Raw genomic sequence first — 23,506 nt, 5'->3', positions numbered from 1 at the left:
TACATGAGATGTTTTGTTTGTCATTCAACACGTCAGGAACATGAGACACGAGATATAGTACGCAGGTAAAGTAAAAAAACAAACAATAAATACATAAAAGCAACAAATCAATAACATAAAAACAACCGCAGCATTATAATGAAAGTGCAATAGTGTTAAAAAGTGTAAAGAGACATTTATGGGACATTGTGAATTAAGTTTCACCGGGATCGACCCACACAACAAATGTGTCTTTCATGATGGTCACAGTGGCATGGATTCTTGTGTCTTGTTTTTGGGGGTCTGAGGGCTGGTAACACTTCAGAACCCTGACCGGTCATCGCTCAAAACAATGTGCAAGTTTATAAGCCGTGTTTCCACCGAGCGGAGCGGTTTGGATTGGTACAGTCCGCTATATTTCGTAAAGTGGTGCGGTGTGAACAAATCTCTTCTCTTCAGTTCTGTTACACTGTGAATGTGTTCATCTCTCCTGACGTGTCCTGGACAGTCGTCCTGAATTCTCTGGTCCTTGCCTTCCTGCTGATCCGGGACCAGCAGATACATTTGAGTGGTGGTGAAAATGTCAATACATGTGCGTGAGAGTGTGGTTTACATATGTACGTATGTAAAGTGGCAGGAAATGAATCGCTTTCTGAGGTTTAGGTGATGGATTAACTGCACACGGATGGATTAGCTGTATGTGGATGGATGATGGATGGATGATGGATGATGGAGAGGCACTTGCGGTTCAGGACATTTGTTCTGTGGAGTATGTGCTAACAGCTCGTGTGATAATTAGATCACTGAGGTAACTGGAGTGCCCGTCTCCCTCACAGCATCAGCAGCAATTCATTCACAGAGAAGTCTTTTAGTGATTGGAGTTTCAAACACTGAATGACCAGCCTTCACCGTCTTCCACCATCTTCCACCATCTTTCACCATCTTTCACCAGCCTTCACCATCTTCCACCATCATCTTCCACCGTCTTCCACCATCTTTCACCATCTTTCACCAGCCTTCACCATCTTTCACCATCTTCCACCATCTTTCACCATCTTTCACCATCTTCCACCATCTTCCACCATCTTCCACCATCTTTCATCAGCTTCAGCCTTCACCATCTTCCACCATCCATCTTTCTTCACCGTCTTCCACCATCTTCCACCAGCCTCCACTGTGAAAAAGCTGTGACTAAGGAGTAAAACAACACACTGGCAACTTGGGAAGATAAACAGCACTTCATTTTGAAGTCTGACTATAGTTTAGATCGGTTTTCATTCAAATATTGTTTTTCTTTTTTCTTTTTATCCTCCCAGCTGACTTAGATTTAATAGACTTTTCCAAAAGGTGTCCTGAAGGGTGGGAGTTTCTTTTGTGTGAGCCAGTGGAGAATGAAATTAAATATGCATGTGATTTTTTTTTTTTCTTCAAAAACCACACACTCTGTGGTGATTGATGATAGTACAAAGCAGGAAGTGAGGTGTCTTTTCAAACATGTTTATTATGATGATAATGAAGGCGACAGGAACTCACAGATTCACCTCAAGCTGTTGTGTAGCTGTTGTGAAGCTGCGGTGAAGCTGCTGTGTAGCTGTTGTGTAGCTGTAGTGAAGCTGTTGTGTAGCTGTTGTGTAGCTGTAGTGAAGCTGCGGTGACTTCTCTAATGACAGAATTTGGAAAAACCTGGCCACACCCCCACAAAAGAATGGTGTATTAGAGGTGGTATAGGGTTCTAAAGCTACGAGTTGACGCGAGCATTAGTGGTGTGACGTGGAACTGAATGTAATGAGTGACGCATGTGTTGGAAGTCTGTGCTTTGAACATCTTAATGTATTTATATTGGGTTACTACTGCTAATTAAAATGTTTTCTTACTAATATTAATATGAATACTAATGTAATCCATGATTAAACAAACTCTTGTGCTCTGGTTCTGTGTGGACTCTTTAGGTTCATCATGATTCCATTACGATTCTTCTAAACTGATTATATATTTTTTTTTCATACAAAATGGAACAACGCTTCACTGAGAACAAAAATCAAAATCTTTATTTGAGTTATTTATTTTTTTGCTAAATTCAACAGGAGCCGCTTGTATATGCTCACGTGACGTGATGTCGTCGCTCATGATGTTTTAGTTTCACATTGTGTGCAGATGAACTCACTTCTTCCTCCGTACTTCATAGAAGCCGACGTTTGTTTTCCACACGTCAGTTTTTAATCCAGATTGTGCCGGTTGGCTTTGACACTTTAGTGACAGCGGTCGAGGCGTCGTTCACGTTTCTGCCCTGTGACATTTAACCAGTTCATCGCTTAAGCCTTTCTTACTTTATTATATTTATTCTATATTTTCAACGATAGCTGTTTCATAATCCAATCCTAATTGTTTAAAGGCTCATTTAAGTTTAAGTCTGTCCGTCATGACCCTAAAGACCTCTGTGCATCTTTTGCGTTACACAATACATCCTCTAGGTGGCAGTGCCAATTTACAGGAATCAACATTTGCAGGTTCTTTTATTGTGCTTGATCCAAAATAGACAGAAATGCAGTGAATGTAAGTTCACCATCATTTACATCCATGTAAGTCCACACTATCTCCAGATGCTTTTTGAAACTTTCCACCATTTTTAAATGACGTATAGACTCTTCTTTGTCATGTTACTAACTAATTGGACTATTGACTCTATACTGCCCCCAGGTGTTTCCGTGGTATTGCGGTTGTGTCCGTTATTGTAAGCTCTCCCGCGACGGAGAGAATTGTGACGCATTGAAAAAACTCCGCCCGTCTCATGTAGTTTCATGTATGTCGAATACGTTTCTTGATCTAATGTTGTTTACGTGAAACATATTTAAAAACCATGAAGCCAGAGATCATATAGACTGAGGTTCTGTTTCCCTGTGGATCAGAAAGATCTTCTTACATCAGTGTCATTGTGAAATGGAAACTTGGAAATAAGTTTGCAGAACATCAGCTTCTGAAAGTCTTTTTCCTCTTTGCATAAATTACCAGCTCAACAGAGACGACGTCATATCACATCAAGCTATTTCTAGACAATCCACTTTTCAAAATAAAATGTGCTGTCTGAAGCGTTGGCAGCAAAGGTCTAAGTTTAATGTCAGCCTCTCAGAATTAAAGATCAACATTGTGTTTCCAGACGTTGGAGTCATCGCAGGTGCACGCCGTATAACAGACTGTTATCTATCATTCTGCCGTCCTCATTACACTTATTATAGCACAATAACACAACGTGTTGCAGTGTGAGTAAAGGGCACACAGCTTGACACGTCATTCAGCTGCGTTTCTCTGGGAAAAGTCAGCATCTGTTCACTGGCAGTCGCCACAAGGGCTTTTGAGAAGTGAAGGAAAATCAGCAACTGAAGAAACAAACGAGTCAGGTTCAAGAAAACAAAGCATTTATTCACAAAATCTTTATTGTTACAGGTATTGCTGTTAATCCATACATTAGATGTTGAGGCGTATTTTCATCGACTTTTCTTCTTCATCGACCAGTTATTTGTCATTTTGTGTATTTAGTCCACATTTGTATTCAAATTTAACAGCTATGACAACAAATTAAGAAGTGGTATTAAAGGCAGGATTAGAAGGTGACACGATGTTCAGATGACTCATCCTTTTTATTTAGTTTTACTGTAAAGCCTCGATAACGCTAAGCTTTTTAATTTGAGTGCATTAACATTGACTTTGTGTCAACTGTGGCTCTTTTAATACACAAGCTCCTGTTGCTCTGGTGCTGAAAGTCATTTGATAAGTTAACATTAACTCAGTTTGCATGTCGTGAGGTCAAAGCTGAACTGAATTAAGAGTTTTAATATAGCTTTTCTCCTTGTTCTGCTTTCAAGTACCTGACAGTTGTTATGTAATTACATTTAATATTTCATCTTAATTCCTTCAAGCAAGCCCTTGGCCAAGTGGAAAGGGAACTTGACTTGTTGCCGGTTCAACTCAGTGTGCTACTGCTCCTAATTCTAGGATGGGTGAAATGCAGAGGAATACTTTCCCCAAGGGGATTAATAAAATTAAATTCTAAAGGAAAAAAAATAATAATTCAAACACATGAGCAGATACTTTTACCCTGGTTTTGTCTTTAGTGAGTAACGATGGTTTGTACTGAGTCAAATCTGTGGTTGTTCTGACAAGGGTTATTTCTTTGTTTGTGGTTATTGTAGTTTACTGTACATTGCAGCCATAAAGGGCATAATGATAATAATAATAATACTACTAATAATAATAATACTAATAATAATAATAATAATAATAATCATCATATCTCTGTCAAAACTGTGAGATTAGAGCATAACTTGGTCTGTGTATGTAGCGTCAGACACTCTACCTTCAGATATCGTTTAACCAATTTAGCAGCAATTTAGATTGAACTAGGTTCACTCCCATTGAACCAGTTCAGATGTATATATCATGTGATGTATATATATATCTCGTACTTATGTACGATGGTAATAGCCATCAGCTACTACAGTATACAGATCCTGTCCATCAAAATGAAGACAATGTGAACGGTCTCGGTTTGTGAAACACAGGTGACGAAGGGTTCGGACCTTGGCGGAGGTCTGAGTGGAGTATCCAGCCGTGTGGGTTTTCTCTGGTTTCCTCCCACAGTTGAGAAACATGCAGAGGTTAACTGGACACTCTGAGAGTGAATGGTTGTTTGTCTCTGTGAAGGACTGGCGACCTGTCCAGTCCGTCCTTTTGTCTTATGTCAGCCGGGATTGACTCAGCCCCTCGTGACCCTCATGTGGTGAGAGTGACGGATCAGGCACGTTGGTGCGCCGGTGTAAACAGGAAGCAGGTTTGAAAATGTACGAGCACCAACTGTAACTGAGTCATAACTGAGTCAAAAGTGATCCAGCAGTCTTTGTCCTCCACATGAGGGCCCAGGGCCAGTGGAGCCCTGGACACCAGGACCCGGAGTCTGACTCGAGTTTGAATCCTGTACTTGAGCTCGACACTCGTCAACTACACAAAGACTTTCATTAACAGCAAAGGATGATTTTCACGAGCATCATCCAGCAAAAGAAAGTGAATGAAATCTTCAAGTCCGGCAAATATGGCTCATCATCTCCGTATCCCCACAAGTGGCACTCCACATCCAGTCATCAGCTGTTGATTTGCTGGGGATTTTATTTACATTTGTGAGAGGCAGTAATAGTTTGAAGTTGCTTCTCCAGGCGACGTTATCTCTGAGCTCTGCAAGGGAATGATAATTGGCCTTGAGATGTGACTGCCTGAAGGATGCTGGACAAACAGAGAGGCTCTAATTACACACAGCTCCTTCTTGAAACGAAGAGGATAAAAGCTAATGAATCGTACACAGGCCAACACAGGGGCTGCTCTAATGAAGAGAGTGAGAGACGGAGACGGAGACGGGGCCTGTGTGTGTGTGTGTGTGTGTGTGTGTGTGTGTTAGGCATGCTCCAACAATTCTGTGATCTCATCAACATGTCTTTAAAAAAAAAACCCTGGGTAGAAAAACAACTTACGGCGCAGCGGACCATGTTTACAGAAGTCTGCATTTGGTCGTAGGTGGCTCAGAGAGTTCTGGCTCAGAAGAAGAAACTCACTAATTAATGCTCCAAGGGTCTCGATTGTTATTAAAGTTGGGCTTGAGAAAGACACGGAGGGAGGGGAAGCAGTTAAATCAGGACGTTACTGTGCGTCGTGTGAGGCCTCCGCTCCACATAACACCAGGCTGCACGTTAACTCATTTTAAACTCACCTTTTTCCTCTTTAATCAAAGTAACACATGTAGGATTTGCTCTGTGGCTCCTCCTTAATAACATAACATAACATAACATGTGCAGTGTTGTGATGTAACAAAGTACAAATACTTAGTTACTGTACTTGAGTAGAATTTTCACATATCTTTACTTCTTTATTGATATTTCTGACAACGTTTACTGGCGATTCAGACGTGGCCAGGCTCTGACTCACCCTGTTGTAAGTCCATGTAGCATCCAAATAATCTTGGAGACATGAGTTGAAGGTTGGAATCCCACATTGTGTGGCATTAAATTGCTCACACACTTTAGAATTCAGGTGTTTAGCAGCTAACGAGGACTGGCAGCCGCACACTTGAACTGGGCGGACGTCGACTCGCCACATCTTCACAACCCGTCGTGATTCAGCATCTTCGCCCTGCAGCCAAATTGAAATTGATTCAGACGGAGCATTCTTTTAAGTTTGGCTCAGGTGAGTGAAGTAGCCTCGACCCAACGCTTTAACACTTGACTTTAAAACGTGTCTGTTGGCTGCGCTGGCGACTGGAGTCACAGCTAACGAGGCTTTAAGTTTAATGAATAACTAAGCTGGAGGAGACTCATCTTTCAGTTGCTTGTCAGACGACGCATAGTGGAGTCTGCTACCATTGTTTCACCTTGTCTCCTGTTATTTATTAAGCTTCTGTCAAGGCTCAGGCAGTAGGCAGGTGTACATCCCCCTCCTCCCCCTCCCCCCTCCTCTCCCAAACGGGGCATTACAGAGTTTATAACCAGGGGCTAAATTCTCCATTACTGTCAGTCTGAATCTGTTGCCGTCACATTAGCTCACGTCATCCGGTCATTAATGCATTAGGCCTCATTTCAGTCCCTGTTATTTGCATCGCTGTGCATTTGCCCTTGTGCTAAAAGCTGCCTCGACCAAACCTGTTGACCATTTAACTGTTCAATAATGAAGCGTTCCCCGAGGACCAGTTATGGGCCTGCGTTTAGTTTGGTGAATGATGCTTTAGAAACAAACTTTTTATGACTTTTCACACGGGACGTTTATTTACATTCAACGCTGTTAAGGATACGTCATATGTTTGGTGGCCGACACTGGCTGTGAAATGTCTTTCCAGCTCGCCGTCCACTGTGTCCTCTCTACTTCATCTGTGACTTTCATGTCTGTTCATTATTACAACTGAAATGCATCGTGTGTGCGTGTGTGTGTGTGTGTGTGTGTGTGTGTGTGTGGTGAACAATACATAAGGATAAACATTTTTTTTTTATGTTGCATCCAGATTATTTTTTTCAAATATTTCCGCCCTTCATGAATATGCAAATCTGCCTAAATGAGCTTTATATATGTATATATGTGTGTATATGTATATGTATGTATGTGTATATATATATATATATATATATATATATATCAGTATTGTTATTGGCTGAAGCACTCCTGATATATTGGATATGTGTGCTTTTAAATGCAGCTATAGCCCCCCCCCCAGCAGTAGAGTACATTATCATCCTCCACTTCTTCCTCCCAAAGCAGAAAGTACCTGATTACAGTCCTATCGGTCACACTCTGGCGCCTGTTTTGGAGGCTGTTATGTGTTTGTGGTGGAGACTCCTTTGGGAAGCGTGCAGCCCGATAAGAGACTGTTGTTCTGTAAACAGCCCCTCTTGCTTCCTCAGGCTGGGTTTGCCTCTCTTTTAAACGGGTCTCTTTGTATTTGGCCCTAAGCTCAAACCCCGCGTGACTGATTTCCCCAGGCGGAGGTTTAATGACATTACTGTACGCTTCACACCACGCAGGGGGGGGGTCACTGTGGATCTGTCAGAGCCGGAGGGGGTTGTCTGTGCCTTCAGAAGCAGAGGAGGAGACTGTAGGAAGAGTGTGTGGAGGAAAACGCTCACAGTGGCTCACAGTGGTGACAATGAGGACGTTAATATGCCCTTAAACTATGGAATGAAAATGGCCTTGTGGTAATGGAATGATCAGGTGGTTCAGTTGTGTCAGTCTTTGGACTGTGGGAGAAACCCACGCACACACGGGGAGAACATGCAAAATCCATGCAGAAAGGTCCTTGTTGTTGTTGCATAAATGGGCTATATCAGATCAGAGTTCTCCGATGTGCATGTTTACGTGGCCCATTTTTATTCCGATGACTTGTGTCCATGTAAACTCCTGACAGTCAGTTAGCACCACTCACGTCAGCCGTCCGTGGACAATCTGCTAATATGCACTCGAGCAAACGGGGGATCAGGAGCCACAAGCCGCCGTGTTGTAGCAAATAACCCTCAGTGTTAAACACCACTTTATGGAAACAGCTATTAAGACACACACAGCTGCAGGGCTTCACGCTAAAGACGGAGCAAACACAAAACAATAACTGTGAAAGATGATGCTTGGGCTTGAAGCCTGGCTCCTCACCCTGTAATCAGAGTTTGACACGCTAAAGAAATTACAGGGCACAGGAGTCTCTGGAAGTGTGGCTGCAAACGGGAAAGAAAGTTGGAAACACATGTTTTTGGAATAACGTGCATCTGCATAAACAAAGCAGTGAAAATCTGACAGGTTGATTGTTATGTTGGTGCGCTGCCGCCGGAACAATAAACTCGGCTGGATTGGAGACTTATTAGTTTCAAGGCAAAAGGGGAGTAATTGTTGTAGAAAGCCTGGAGCGTCAGCAGTGTTCTCCTCACACAAACGCTCCGCTTCAATAATGAACTTCATATTTAATCATATTAACATACTACCGTTTAGCCTTGAACGTCCACTGTGTACGTTTTAGAAGATAAAAGACGTTTATGAAGCTTCTTCATCAATGTGCACACAGTGAGCCTTTTTAGATTTACATTAGAGGCGGGTCTTCTCTGTGGAGGCGACCGTGTTTTTAATAAACTAAACTAAAGTAAGTTAAAGTAAACTAAGCACCACATGCTTGGAAGGGACGGGTGAGGTGTGTGATGAGGTCACATGTCTGATGCTAGTTATCACTTTAGCATGAGCTGAATTGTGAGGAAGAGTTTCCTGTGTTGACAGAGTTGTTCTCGTACTTATGTCCTGATGATGCGCGTGGACGTGTCCTGTGTGTCCTACACGTGCGTAACATAGTTTATCGTCATAGAGGAGGTAACGTGTATGACCTCGACACTGCACAACCCCCGTGACGCCACGATTAACGATTATTTCACGTATTGATTCATGTTTTTTTCTTCTTCGATAAATCAATTGGTTCTTTATTCCATAGAATGTTGGAAAATTCTAATCTGTGTTTCTCAAATCTTGAAATCTCAAATGAATTTTTGTCGACAAACCAAAATGATTCCATTTGAATGATTTCTTTGTCATATGGAGCAAATAAACCATCAGAAAATACTATAAAAATAAAAATAGCTGATTGAGTTAGTCATGGATTAATAATGGAGTAATGGCTGCAGCCCCTGACGGCATGTATTGAACGCAGAGTGAATGTTCCTACCATCCTCTCATGGATCTTCTATTTTAGTCACTGGGGAGATGTTGCAGCACCAAACAGTGCAAATGAGGAGTGCAGTGGCCTGGTGAGGCAGGCGGGAGCACACTGCCTGGGTTCAGAGGATGAATAATTCACTCCCCTGAGCCCAGAATTCTCCCACATAGGACTAATATATAACCACACCTGTGTGTCGGAAAATCCCACAGGTTCCTCTTTTCCTTCGACGTGTGGTTGGAATGCGACACATTCAGAGAAGGGAATATTAGCCAGTCCACAGATCACGACCAAATATCAAACCAATACTCGTGATGTACGTCTTCAGGGCCGTCCATGGTCCAGTGGAAAGGGAACTTGGCTTGTAGATGGAGGGTTGCCGGTTCAAATGCTGACAGGTCAAGGGCAACATGCACTATATCAGGTGTATCAGACGTGTGTGTGTGTGTGTGTGTGTGTGTGTGTATCAGGTGTTTTCTAGGTGTAGCAGACGGTGTGTGTCGGCGCGTGTGTGTGTGTGTGTGTGTGTGTGTGTGTGTGTGCGCGGCGCCAAGACTCAATGCGCGCAGCGTCAGGTAGCAGACGTGTGTGTAAGGCGCGTGTGTGTGTGTGTGTCGCGTGCGGTGGCGTGCGTTTGGTGTTTCTTTTCACGCAGCCGTCAGTGTAGCAGACGGCGCAGCGCAGGCGCACTGGTGTTTTCGCCATCGCTGCAGCGTGTCAGGTGTAGCAGACGTGTGTGCGTGTCGTGCGTGTGCGTGTGCATGCACTGGTGTTTTCGCCGTCGCCGCAGCGCGTCAGGTGTAGCAGACGGATCTCAGGCTTATTATCAACGATGTGTCAGAAGGTGGAAGGCAGCAGCTGACGAAGCCTTAATGAAACCTGGGCTCAAGGCTAATTGGTGACACGGGAATGAGCCATCCAGTGAGGACAGGGGGGTCCGGCCCCTCACATCACTGAATTAAGCCTGTCGTGTTCATTTGTATAATCCACACGAGGCGGGAACACCTCCACCATCTTATCACAATGTTGAAAGTGCAGAACTTGTTGCTACTCGACTAAAGATAGTACAGGTATAAGCATATTTTCCTTTCCTTCCTCCTCGCCAGCTTTGACTGGAGTGAATCTTTGTCCCCTTTTCTTTCTGTTGAATTGATCAAAACTTTAAGCAAAATAAATGAAAATGAAGTATCGAAAGCTATCGACAGCAAAGTGCACTCTTATTTGAGTACGTCTTGTCATCCACTTCCTCCAGCTCATCTTGTCTAAGTGTCTGATTTATACGGAAAACCTCAGGTTTTTTTTTTTTTAGATAAAATCATTTTCTTTTACATGTTAATAGTTTTTCTGCTAAAATACACATTTTCTCAACTATTCTTACAAAATAAAATAGACATTTAATGTTTTTCTAAAGCTAATAACACAAGAGGCTAATAACGCGCCCTCAGTCCACACATTACTCACTGTCAATTAGTGCGTCTCACATTTTATTGCATCTTTCATTCTATTAGTTAGAAAATGGCGTCTTTCACTGTCGTCGCTCTACAACTGTCGTAGAATATTAGCTGTAACAGGAAGTAGTCACACAGTTCCAGTAATGGATCAGGTAGAAACACTGTGTGTTACAGTGTGAATTCACTTCAGTTTAAACTGTGTACAGTTGCAGCTCCTACATAATAACAATAATAATAATAATAATAATGATGATAATAATAATAATAATAATGATGATGATGATGATGATAATAATAATAATAATAATAATGATAATAATAATAATAATAATGATGATGATGATGATGATGATAATAATAATTAATAATAATAAGATTTATAGCTAATATTTTGTATGTGTTGTGTGGATGAAACATGGACTAGATGGACATGCCTGAGGTTGTCGTTCCTCACTGTTTGACTCCCTTATGTGCATCAGAACTGGAGGTCTCTCTGCAGGGGGTCAGAGTTGACCTTTGTCTGTTGGTCGGAGGAGTAAAGCACATCCGGTCTCTGTCTGTTAGACCTCCAGCTGTGTTTATGCGTCAGAACGTTAGGCTCAGATAGTCTGATGTGTGAGGCTCAGATAGTCTGATCTTAGGTACAGTCTGATATGTGAGGCTCAGATAGTCTGATGTGTGAGGCTCAGATAGTCTGATGTGTGAGGCTCAGATAGTCTGATGTGTGAGACTCAGATCGTCCGATTGCTGTTTCTGACTCGCTCCGTTTATTTTCATCACGATCATAATCTGTCTTTGGAGTTCATAAATATATCAGCCGTTTAAAAGTTCATTATGAACAACGACTTACTCCAACGTGTAGTCAGCATTTCATTAAGTGATAGAAGTGCGTAGAGCGGCGATTGCATTGCAGCTCAGGGAAGATTAATCCTGAAATGGAAAAAAAAAAGAAAGGTGTTGTAATCTCTTTCCATCCTTCACATCTGAGGTTAAAGCATATTCATCGCAGAAGAATCTCAATGGTTTGACCGTGTTGTTGTTGTTGTTGTTGTAATAACTGGATCAAACGTCCTCTGTGTTCACAAACATCACAATAATTCACTTCCCTCTCTCTGACTCAAGTGACAGATCGAGCCCAAGTCTGTGATCTCGCTCTCCTCGGCTACATGGGGAGATCAAAGCAGGCAACAACATTTACATAAAAGATTATGTACGCGCTGTAATTAGCGTCTGCCTCGGCAGTGACAACAGGAAAATATGTGATTTTTGGGCTGGAAGATGAAAGGAAGGTGTGGGGGAGACTCATAAGAACCAGGTCTGAGCTTTAGTTGCCACATTTTTAATTGAGGAAATCCCTGAAGACTGGCCCAGCCTCTCCAGCAGCACCTGCCTCAGACAAGATAGATTAGGATTAGTCTTATTCATTTTTGTTAATGCATTCCTGCACATTCATTTCATCCAAGATAATTACATACTTTATTTTGATGTCTGCCTGGTCTCTTCATTTTCTTATGCCCATGTGTGATGATGCGAACCCAGCAGTGCCGACCTCAAACACTATCCTTTACAAACGTTTGCTATTTCAACCTTCACATTCAATTCAAACAAGTACAGTTTCCATTTTACATCAAAGTTCTCTTTGAAACTTTGACCATGATTTTGTTCTAATCGATGAATCTGTCAGTGATTTTCTCTGTGAATCCATTCATCCATTGGTCCAAAAACAATGTCAGAAAATGTTGATCTGAGTTTCCCAAATTAAGAAGTGTCGATCTTAAATGTCATGTTTTGTCCACAAACCAAATCGTTTTTCGAACTTCATTTAAACAAAGAACATCACGTCTGTTGATGGAGGTGAAGCTGTGTTCACACCAGCCTGGTTTAGCGTTCACACCCTCACTCCTGTTCCTTTGGGTCAGTGTGAATATGGTCCTTGACCTCTGATGTGGACCAAACAGTCTGACTCTGGTCCCTGTGAAAGAGCTGGTCTCAGGCAGTGGTCCATCACTGGCTTCTTCAGCGTCTCTGTCCTCACATCTGTAGATGAAGAGGAGGGAGGAGGAGGAGGAGGAGTCACATTCGTCCTCCGTGCAGGGCAGGTCCACCTCTTCCATCATGTGTTCATAGGTGTTTCCACTGACTGTCCCACTGTTTATGATTTATCTGATCAAATAAATCCAATACTTTTTCACTGTTTCACTTTTAAATATTCCATTTTGATATTTTTTATGACACAAAATAAAACAAAAGTGACATTTCACATTTAAGAAGCTTTAAGAAGATAACTTTTTATTAAAAACACACAGTTTAGTGATCAATCAATCGTTGCAGTCCTAATGCTGTGATTTAAAATGAGCGATGCATGATTATTTTCTTTAATTCTTTAATACTCTGGGTAACCATAGTTACTGCATGTGAGGACGTGTCCTTAATGTGTTATTTGAGGCAATTTCCTTGTCACAGAGTGGGTCAGTTGAGGGGTCACTTTGTTTTGTAAGCTCAGCGGACGAGCTTATCTGGAACTGTGGAAGGTTTTTGAAGTTTCATTGTATGGAGCTTGGCAAGGTGGAAGTTCATCTCTTACAGATGTAAAAAGGTTCTATTTTCAGAAATTAAGTACGACGCCCTTGGACGTGTGCACCTTATCTCGTACCTGCGCACGCACGCACACACACGCACACACACACACACACACACACACACTCACACACACACACACTCTCCCTACAGAGCCGTAACGGTGGCGAGACGTAAAGAGACTTATCCTGCCGGGGGAGGAGCTGACATTTACTCTGAGAATTCACCTTTGCTTTCTGCCCTAGGATTTATGATATCACCCCTATCGAGATTCCGTCACAGTTTTTCATTACTGTTGTGCTCAGTACCAGGGTGTGACTTTGTGTCATGGTTGGTAAGATCTGCCCTCAGAGTATAAATTGAGTTGTCTGAATAGTTTGGTCTTGCATCACTGATGTTTCTTAAAATATGCAATATGTAATCATCTTAAAGATATGCAATGACATTTTAGATGTGTGTGCATTAGGCTTCATCATTGGACGTTGGACTGGATGCGAGACAAACCTCTGGAAACCCCCGCGCTTAATTAATGTTTCGCCCGAGTTGCTCCAATTCTGTCAATCCCTTATTCCAGGAGGGATATTATCGCGTTTTTGCTAATGTTTTTAAATGTCTTCTCTATTTACTTGGGAATAGTATGTGTAGATTTGCTGAACATATTTAATACGTCTTTCTCATGGGAGTAAAGTCAAACGCCGCAGTCCTGATGTTTTCCTAGCTGTAAAATCCTGTCCTTCATTATACAGTATGTGCCTTGTACCTTGGATATGAGGGGTTTCTGAATAACAGTACGTACTTGTGTTGTTTTTAATAAGCAAAGCTCAAAATATTTCACATTTCTTTTACTATTTCATAAGTTATAAATGTTTCATTGTGCCTTTTGTGTGCTTTCGATTTACTAGTGAGGTTCGTGAGGTGACGTGTGTGTGTGTGTGTGTGTATATATATATACACACACACACACACATATATACAGTAATGTGCCGTACCATGGACGACACATTACTGTAAACTTGTTTGAATCCGACAGCAGAGCGCCAGCACCTGACCTCGCCCCGGGTCGTCTAATTTCCCGAAATTAACGTCATGCAAAAAAACCCAACGGAACAAAACAGCAGCCGTCCGGGTGCACAGACGGGCGACATTTCCACGCCAGCAGACATGTATGATGTTAATGCCTCCAAATGTCTGGCACACACAGTTTGATCCTCGGTATAATGAGGGGGAAACACGGGCAAAACCGATCATTCCACTCAAACATGCACACTTTAGTGTTAGTGGTGTTGTGGTGTTGTTGCTCAGTGAGTGACACACGGGCCACAGATCTCGTTCAATGATACCAGACAATGACAAATGGGCTGCAGTCACCCAGATACCTTCACTCATCTTCACCATCGTCCACTTTTCTGGTTAATAAAATAATACATTTATACTTTTTTTGGGTGAACATCAAATAAATGAGTGTATTTTTTTATTTAATTTGCTTTATTTTTGCTTGATCTGCCTAATTTGCATAATAAATGATAGAGTTTTTAATATAGCACTGCATTACAATATTTTAGGATGTTGAGGATAAACACACAGAAGTGATACAGATGCTCAGATATTCAAAGCGTCGTCCAGTAAACCAGACAGCGACATGTGTTTACGTTCTGAGGAAATCAGTCTCTGTTTAAAGGTAAAGAGCTGTAGCATTTAAAATGATTACTGCAATACCAAATCACAACGTGGCAGAACATGAACGTCAAACAAGAAAACACAGACGTTACGCCGCTGTGTTCTTACACAGGCTGTAACTGTCACTGAACCCGTTATTCATTCCCGTGCATCATCAGCAGATAGAACGAGCATCACATGAGACGACAGTAAGGTTGTGACGGTTTGTTGTGCTTGCTGTCATGTTTTGTGTTTCTTACATTTTTACAGCCATATCTGTGACGCCTCAGTGAGAATGTCTCAGTGAATCAGTTCCAAGAGCTGAAAACTTCATTTAATGCGTGTTATTTAAAATATACAATATTATATAATATAATATAATATAATATAATATATGTATATATATACAACACATACAAATCTGAACTTAATACTTGGGGAAAATTCTGCAAATGTGCCCGTTTTTTTTTTTAACACAGTAAGTAACTAAATGAGTGCTTACTATGAAGCTCCACCGCTGTCAACATGCCAGAGGACACCAGCTGCCAGAGCACACTCTCAGTGCTGTTTCCATAGCCTGAGGACAATGGCGTGGGCCTCCGGAGACGAGGTATCTCCAAGGCAGAGACCTATCTGCAGTGACAGGGAACACTTGGGAGGACGGGTACCTCAGCCCAGGAGCCTGCTGCCATTTAACAGACTTGCCCTACTCTGATCTGACAATTGCGTTTTACCATCTCTCGCAGCTCTGCTGCTGCTGCTGCTGCTGCTGCTGCTGCTGTTGTTGTTGTAAAGTTGTGTACAGGGAGAAGCAGAGGGCTGCAGATGTGATGGTGAGGAGGGAACCTGGTAACCTCACAGTATGAATGTCTTTGAATTGTCCTTCTGCAGTCAGACACACTTGTGATGCAGCCTGGCTCCTGGAGGGGAGAACTGTGAGCTTGATGAGCTTCTCGCAGCCGGGCCAGGTGTGTGTTTGCAGAGAGCGGTGAGGCGTGGCGGGGGCCACAGGTCTGTGTGAGGATTGACTCGATATATCCCACCAGCTCATGCCACTGTACCTGACTCCACAACAATCCGCTCTCCACTTCGTGCAGAGCTGAATCCTCGTGCCCCTGACAAAACAAGGGGGGTGGGGGCGGTTGTCAGCCATTAGGGTTGTTGCATCCCTCTCAGTCTCTGCCAACAGAAGCCCTGTTAATTCTTGCCAATGCCCCAGGGGGGAAAAAAAGAAAAGAATACCCAATATGCATATTATTCTAATAGCAGCCGTCAGTGGCTGGAATGAATACGGTGCCTCGTACGTTCCTACACAAAGCTGTTATGCCAGTTATGAATAATTCATAGTAGCCCAGAGGCAATGGATCATCCAGGCAAGAACGTAGAAAATTAGTTACCAATTAGTGTTTATTTATGGTGAAAGTGTGTTTTTACCTCCCCCCCCCAAAAAAAAATGTTGTGGCATCTTCTCTGACCTTGGGGATGCAAATGAGGGGGAGGGAGGAGAGGATGAATGAAGTGACCCCCATGTCTACTTCATATTATTGGACCGTGTGACTCCGGCCTCCGGACACAGAGTATCAAGAGTCCGCCTCTCACCACAGATTGATCTCATCTCTTGACACATGACATGTCAGGGACTTTGTTGACCGAGGGGATGTCACGGTGAGAGTTTTTTTATGTTGCCACTGGAGTGAGCTAAACCTTGGTCTCCTTGGAGTGTGCAGCCCCCCCACCACCCTGCACCATGTCCTCCTCCTCCTCCTCCACCACCCCAGGCTGATCCTAACCCCAGCGCACTGGCAGTCTGCCCAGAGACATCGGTTAGTTGTTGTCACTGGAACGATGCGACACGTCGCCCCAATTCACGCAGGTGGGGGGGACTGTTGTCCAAAGTGATGGTTCCTGCCAGGCAGAGGCCCTTACTGTGGACAAATGGACTCTGAAAGACATGTGAACACAGAGAGAGAGAGAGGAAATAGACTCGTCTCCACAGCAGACTCTCTGACACTGCTGAGATTCATGCAGGTTTTCACTAATTTCGCCCTTTTGTAAGAACATGATAGAGATTTGCTTGAAGTTGGAATACCTGCAATTAAGAGTGGAAAACTCTTAATTCTTTTCCAAGGACAATGAATGGAGAGGATTCAATTAAAATACAAATAGATATGAGTGACAGCCGGCTTTTTCAAAGAATCACAAAGGCTTGCAGGAAAAATGAGAAAATGAAAACCTCGCCAGAGATTCACAAGGATAACTCTCGCTTTTCTCTGCCTTTGATTGTGGAGAAATGTGCTGCTGTGGACGTCTAGACACTTTTTATGAGCTTCAAGAGTTTCAGAGCTGGATTGAGTCGCACATGTTTTTTTATTTTTTGTGCCATATGATAAAGTAACAATAAGGCGACAGACGGTCTTTCAACTTTCATGTCTACTGCTGTTCATGTCAGAACATTCAGTTATTGAATGGACCAAAGGAACACATTTAAAGTCTTTTAAACACAGTATGATTGACTCTTTATAGGCCTAATTATTATGAGAGGAAATCTTTTAGGTACCTCACAATTCTCAAGTGCACCTAACTGCATTATTGTTTTTTTTAAAGATCCATCATTAAATAATGAATTACATTTACTTCCATTTGGTTGAAAAGAAAACAAGCATGGTCCTCACAAACAACACATTCACACACAGCAAGGTCAAAGTTCAGCTATACTCACGGAAAGTACAGTACTCGCCGCTCCAGCCCTCCAGGCAGCGGCGGCCCCCCCTATCGTCACACGTGTAGTGGCCGAACGTGTCGTTGCGGGGCCGGCAGTAGGCGGAACAGGCCTCGCCGTGGTAGAACTCGTTGCACACCACGTGGTAGGAGTATCGCAGCTCGCTCTGGTTGCCGAAGTGAACGTCCTGAGACCATTCCTCTCCGACTGTGAGCCGGCGGCGTGTCGCCAGGCGGCTGATAAGGTTGTTCTGGTTCTCTGGAGGAAGAGGAGGGACGCGGATTAAACTTTTTGTTCATTTTATTAATGAGCGTGTAAAGTTGTACAAACATTGACATTTTTATAATATATACACAACCTACTGAAACATGAAAAGGCACATGACCACAAATGTGCGTGGTAAACATTCATGCACTCTTCTTCCTTCATATGTGAGGAAACAGCGCCACTGTCGCCGCCTGGCGGTGAAGCAGTGTCACTGCAGCAGCAGCAGTAGTTTTTACCTGTGGACTCGAGGCCTGAAGACTCCGCGTTCCAGGCTTCAATGATGAGAGAGAAGGTTCCCTGAGGAGGAACAGAGGAACCACACATGAACATCAACACATGTGCGCTCAGTGCAGATTTAATTTACATACATGCATACATATACTTTTATGAACTCATGCATAAAAACAAAAGTGTTGCCGTCACTTACCGGCCACTTGAAGAGAAAAGGCACCCTGATGGGCGCGCTCTCGGAGATGGCGTTGGAGTCTGTGTCCAGGATGTCGGTGAGAGCGGTGCCGTACGTGCACGGAGGCTCCGGGTTGATGACGTCCTGTGAATGCTTCAGGCACACACGGAAAAAGACCTGGCAGACCCGGGACTCCGGGCGACAGACGCTGCGGGAGCTGGTGAAGGAGTCGATCTTCAACTCGAAGACCCCGGAGGAGAGCGCCTGAGAGAGTGAAGGGAGCACGGGGTAAATCACACTGAATCAAACAGAAAAGATTGTGCAAATGGCGCAAAATATACACGCAAATGAGTGCAACCAGTGCGGGGTTCTTTTTTAATTATGCATCGTTTGTGTTCATATAGAGCTGAATTACACCGCGCAGATAATCTGAGAATCACAAATACAACACCACACTTCTAAGTCATTCAAGTGCCGCAGGAATCAAACACACAGTGGGGAGAATACTCGAGCCACCGCGCGTAAAGACGCGCGTCTGCACAAAACTCCAGCGTCTCCAGAAACCAGCGGTGCAGTCAGAGGAACTCACCGTCTGCGAGGACACAAACAGCAGGAGAGACGACAGCAACAAGCGCGACATGGCTGCGGGCGGAGGGCGCCGGAGCCGCAGGTCCGTGGAGGATCAGTGCGTAAAATCCAAAACGGCTCCAGACGAGGAGGAGGACAGAAAAACAATACGCAGTGCTCCGTGAAGAAGAAGAAGACAAACAAGTCAGGAGCAACAGTCCGTGTGGGCGCGTGTGTGCGTAAAAGAGTGGAGTGGAAAAAAACATAGAGTAAAGTTCCGCGCGGTGATTGAACTCTGGACTGAAGCAGCTGAAGTCGCACCTAAGCTTTATACAGAGGAGAGGAGGAGGGGGAGGAGGAGGACGAGCGAGGGGAGGAAGGGGGCGCTGCAAAAAATGTCCACCTGATAACTCTCCTCCTCATCATCATCTCCTCTTCCTCTTTAGCACGCGTTGTGACACTGAACCTGCTCAGGTCAAAGTGAAACTCAAAAAAAGAAAAAGAAAATAATGTGAGATTTCTCGTCAGACGAGAGGAGCGACATGGGCGCGAGACTTCCCATCAGTGCCAGGACTGTTTGCCAAACACGCACTTTTGTTGTTTTCTGTTTGACTTCAACCTGCACTGACACGAAGCTCGCGCACAGTTTACAGACATTTCTTACAGTGTGCACAGCCAAGGAGGCATGGGGGGGGGTCCACCACCGGGGTCTGGGCTGGATTGGAGGGGTAATTACAGCAGGGCAATAGAACAAACTGTCAGGCGACAGCAGCAGGGACCAAACGCCGCCTTTATCTCTTGACGTTCACATGGTTCACACCACACATCTTTTATAGATGGTCAGTTTGTTGTGTGCCAAAAATACAGAATCATTCACAGTCAAGACACCAGTCATTACATACTAGTGGACATACAGTATGTACCATGTGTACCTAATAAAGTGGCCATGGAGTGGTCTTCTACTGCTGTATCTCATCTGCTTTCGTTTGACATTCTGTGCTTTCAAAGACTTGTGTCTTGTGGTCATTCTCCTCTGACCTCTGACACTAACCATGTATTTTCACTGTCTGTTCTCTCATTTCTGAACTATTCTCTGCAAATTAGAGATGGTTGTGCATGAAAGTCCCAGTACAGATCAGCACTTTCTGAATTACCGGCCATGCTCAAAGAAGAAGTCACATTTCTTCAGCAGCAGGTCAACCCTGACCATGTCTACATTTGAATGGTGAAACCTAATAAAACTGGAAGTCCTTCAGCTGTGTAATTATACCCTCCATAATTGCGTAGATATTTAACACAAAGACATCTACATCTACCTCCATTCATTTGGACAACATTAACAAAGAAAGTATGCATAATACATGAAACATATACATTATACAGTACCTCAACCATAACCAGTTAATGCCTAATCCTAACATGAACTTCCCCTATACACAACCAGTCCCTCAAAAATTATGTTCTGCCTAACTCGGACCAGGTTCTGGTCTCCATAAGGACTTCTGGTCGTGACAAAGACAATGTTTATATCATGTACCAAACCACATGTTTACACCTGGTACACTTCACTCAGGACAGACTCTAGATAATTAACTAAATAACTAAATAACTCTCCTCCGTTTCAGGTAAACTATCCCGATCATGGACCACCAAAGTCTAATCATGTCTTTTTTGGGACATTACCGAATATGAAATGGTTTCTGGAACTAATTTACATTGACAACCCCTGAAATATGATTAATGTAAACTTTTTTTTTTAAAGTTTGCTGTGACCTGAACATTTGTTCTGTAACCATTTCATGTGATGCCAGACAGACAGACAGACAGGTGCGCTATAGCTATCTTTATCTGTGTATTTATTTGCCTCTGAACCTCCTCGCCCTCTATTGTCACTATAATGAGGACAGCGCGTGCCTCTGTTGCCTCTGATTGACACACACACACACACACACACACACACACACGCTGCATCCAAACCACACCCACGGCACGCTTCACCCCCACACCCCAACACACACACACACACTCCACAAGCCTCATATTGTCCCTGTGTTTTGTATCCAGTGTGTGTGTGTGTGTGTGTGTGAATAAACGCGCACGTGGACTATAAACATAAACAACGATTATTTGAGCGAGTCCCGTCACAACAACAACAACAACGACAGAAAACAACGACAACAACTGAGGATAATAAAACATGACGCCGTGGATAAATGAAAGAAAGAAAGAAAGACCACAACAGTAAAAGTAAAGTAAAGGCCTCCACTTGTCTTCTTAATAATATCTGCTCAGCACGTGCAGCGTCCGCTCCCTAGAGAGCAGGGCACGCGCACACAGACACACACCACAGAAGCGTCGTCACCATCAGAGGACAATATGCGCATGTTCGATCGGCGCCATCTGCTGATCGATAGACCCCCCCACCCCGTCCTCCCCCGTCAGATTTGACAAAAAACACACGCGCTGCCGCCACGCGCTCCTCCGGCTGGGCTGGTGTGTGCGCGAGCGCCCCATGTATGTGTAAAGGAAGATTTGTATCTGTGTCCAACAAAGGAGCTGTCACGCGCATATCACAGCGCGTGCCTAAAACAACCTGATGAAGATAAGGAGGTGGAGCTATCTATCTATATCTCACCGTTTGTCCTCGCACGTGCCCAAGTGGTCTGAAAGGAGGCGGCACGAGCTTTTGTTGAGGTGAGAGAACGCGGCGTGTGTCGCGGCGTGTCGGGGATGTGGGGGTTTGTGTGAGAGAGGGGGGAGACAGAGTGGCCGTGGGAAAGCGCTGAGGTGTGATTTCATGAAAGATGCGCGCGAGGGCAGGTGTGAGGAGTGACACCTGCACGGACGTGAGCAGACCACACGTCAGGACAAATGCGTCTGTGTGTGTGAGAGAGGGAGAGAGAGAGCGGCATAAACATTAGCATCTGTCTCACGCTCTCTCTCTCTCTCACACACACACACACACACACACACACACTGTTGTGCTGCTGTCGTATATAAATAAAATCTCACGTCATCACCTCAAACAAACCTGATCAGTCACTTCAGACAATGTAAAGCACAGAGTGAGGTCACGTGTAGCTGCAGTAGCTTTGGGTAAGTGACTGTCGTTGTCTTTGCTGCTGTTAAAGGATTTAAATGAAGTGAAATAAATGATGTTCAACAAAAATGTGTCATTCATCATGGTGCAGTTTATATTGAAATGTTTCATGTTTTATACTTTATGTCCTCTCCTCCTCCCCCATCTCCTCCCCCCTCTCCTCCTCCTCTGAGGTGTGAACCTGGGAACAGGCTCTTTCTTTGCAGCTTCAACCATTTGCCTCCATGTTGTTCACATGTTTGAGGCTGTAACAGAGAACAGACTGCAGGGCCTGAAAACTCGCACCTACACACATGTTTGCATAGTGAGGACACTCATAGACATACTACGTACGCTAGTCCCTGACCCGAACCTTAACCTGAACCATCACAACTAAGTGCCCAACGCTCACCTTTACCCTAAACATAATTCTAACCCTAACATTGAAACCAGGTCTTGACCCTGGAAAAGCCACCAAGACTTTTTCACCAACACTGACATTACAAACTTTTGGACACATGTCCGCTGTGTGTGTGTGTGTGAGACATATTTTGCAAATAGCTGTCACTTGTTCTCTCTTTTCACATGCCGCTATCAAACCAGGAAATTAACATTAACATTTAACCTTACCCTAACCCAAACTCATCTCTAACTCTAACATTAAAACCATGTCTTCAAGTTTAAATAAAGTGCAGTGTGTGTGTGTGTACATGTCTTAAGTAGACAACAAACCCCTCATCTTTGTGAGGACATTTTGTCTTGTCCACACCACTTCAACAACTTTATTTTTGAGGATTGAGACCTGGTTTTAGATGATGGTTAAGGTAAGGGTAAGGGTAAGGGTTTAGGGAATGCATTATGTCTATGCGTGTCCTCACAAAGACTGCAAAACCTGTGTGTGTGTGCATGCGCAGGTATTACTGATGTTGTGGGGACCTAAACCTGTTTACACAGTCACATTATGGGGACTTGTCTTCCTTGTGGGGACAAATAACAAGTCCCCATAACGTAAATCACAACATTTTAAGGTGAAGACATGTTAGGTTAGGTTGAGGTTAGGGTCAGGGTTAGGATTAGGCCAGTAGTAATTATGGTTAAGGTTAGAGTAAGTCTCCAGGAAATGAATGTAAGTCAATGCAACCGTGTGTGTGGGTGTGTAACATCACTGTGACTCTTTCCCTTACTATATTATAAAACACATTTATTTATTTTAAAATATTGTCTGATCTGAAACACAGATGAAACATAAATCTGCTCCAGAATGTGACGTGAGAAAAAACTCAAACTATAAGGAGCAGCTAAAGAAAAGAAAAGGGGAAAAAAAAAACTCTCAAATCCTCTTAAGATCATCCTCATTTTAAACCTGAAGCTGAGCTTTAGCTTCAGTCCCTGTGGTGCTTCAGATAAATAAGATCTAAGTGAAGATCACTTCATACTAATGACTTAATCCCAGTGATGCTGCTAATCTGTTTACCTTTAACTACAGAGCAGAAAACTGAAGCCCCGCTTCACTCTGCCACTGTTGTTTTTACTTTTATTGTTTTTAACATTTTAAAACGGAGTTTGACTGAACGTTGTGTTTAAACTTGTTTTT

General features: G+C 43.4%; 1 protein-coding gene across 1 annotated transcript; it reads right to left on the bottom strand.

Moving 5' to 3' along the window:
* Positions 1 to 17,544: 17,544 nt before the first annotated feature.
* LOC122777950 (delta-like protein B) lies at positions 17,545 to 19,146 on the bottom strand. Its single transcript, XM_044039445.1, has 4 exons — positions 18,856 to 19,146; positions 18,288 to 18,530; positions 18,097 to 18,157; positions 17,545 to 17,851 (listed from the first exon to the last, which is right to left on the bottom strand). The coding sequence occupies exons 1-4, from the start codon at positions 18,904 to 18,906 to the stop codon at positions 17,580 to 17,582; spliced, it is 627 nt and encodes a 208-aa protein (XP_043895380.1). The 5' UTR covers positions 18,907 to 19,146; the 3' UTR covers positions 17,545 to 17,579.
* Between the last annotated feature and the right edge of the window lie 4,360 nt (positions 19,147 to 23,506).

This window comes from Solea senegalensis, linkage group LG1 (assembly GCF_019176455.1).
Source record: "Solea senegalensis isolate Sse05_10M linkage group LG1, IFAPA_SoseM_1, whole genome shotgun sequence".
Taxonomy (NCBI): Eukaryota; Metazoa; Chordata; class Actinopteri; order Pleuronectiformes; family Soleidae; genus Solea; species Solea senegalensis.
This window is presented reverse-complemented; position numbering and strand designations above follow the sequence as displayed.

Bases quoted from the DNA above. Each gene is read 5' to 3' on its own strand.
- LOC122777950 (XM_044039445.1), bottom strand. From the start codon at position 18,906: ATGTCGCGCTTGTTGCTGTCGTCTCTCCTGCTGTTTGTGTCCTCGCAG. The intron at 18,531-18,855 runs GTGAGTTCCTCT...TCACTCTCTCAG, and splicing joins TGTTTGTGTCCTCGCAGACG to GCGCTCTCCTCCGGGGTCTT. The intron at 17,852-18,096 runs GTAAAAACTACT...CTCTTCCTCCAG, and splicing joins TTCAGGCCTCGAGTCCACAG to AGAACCAGAACAACCTTATC.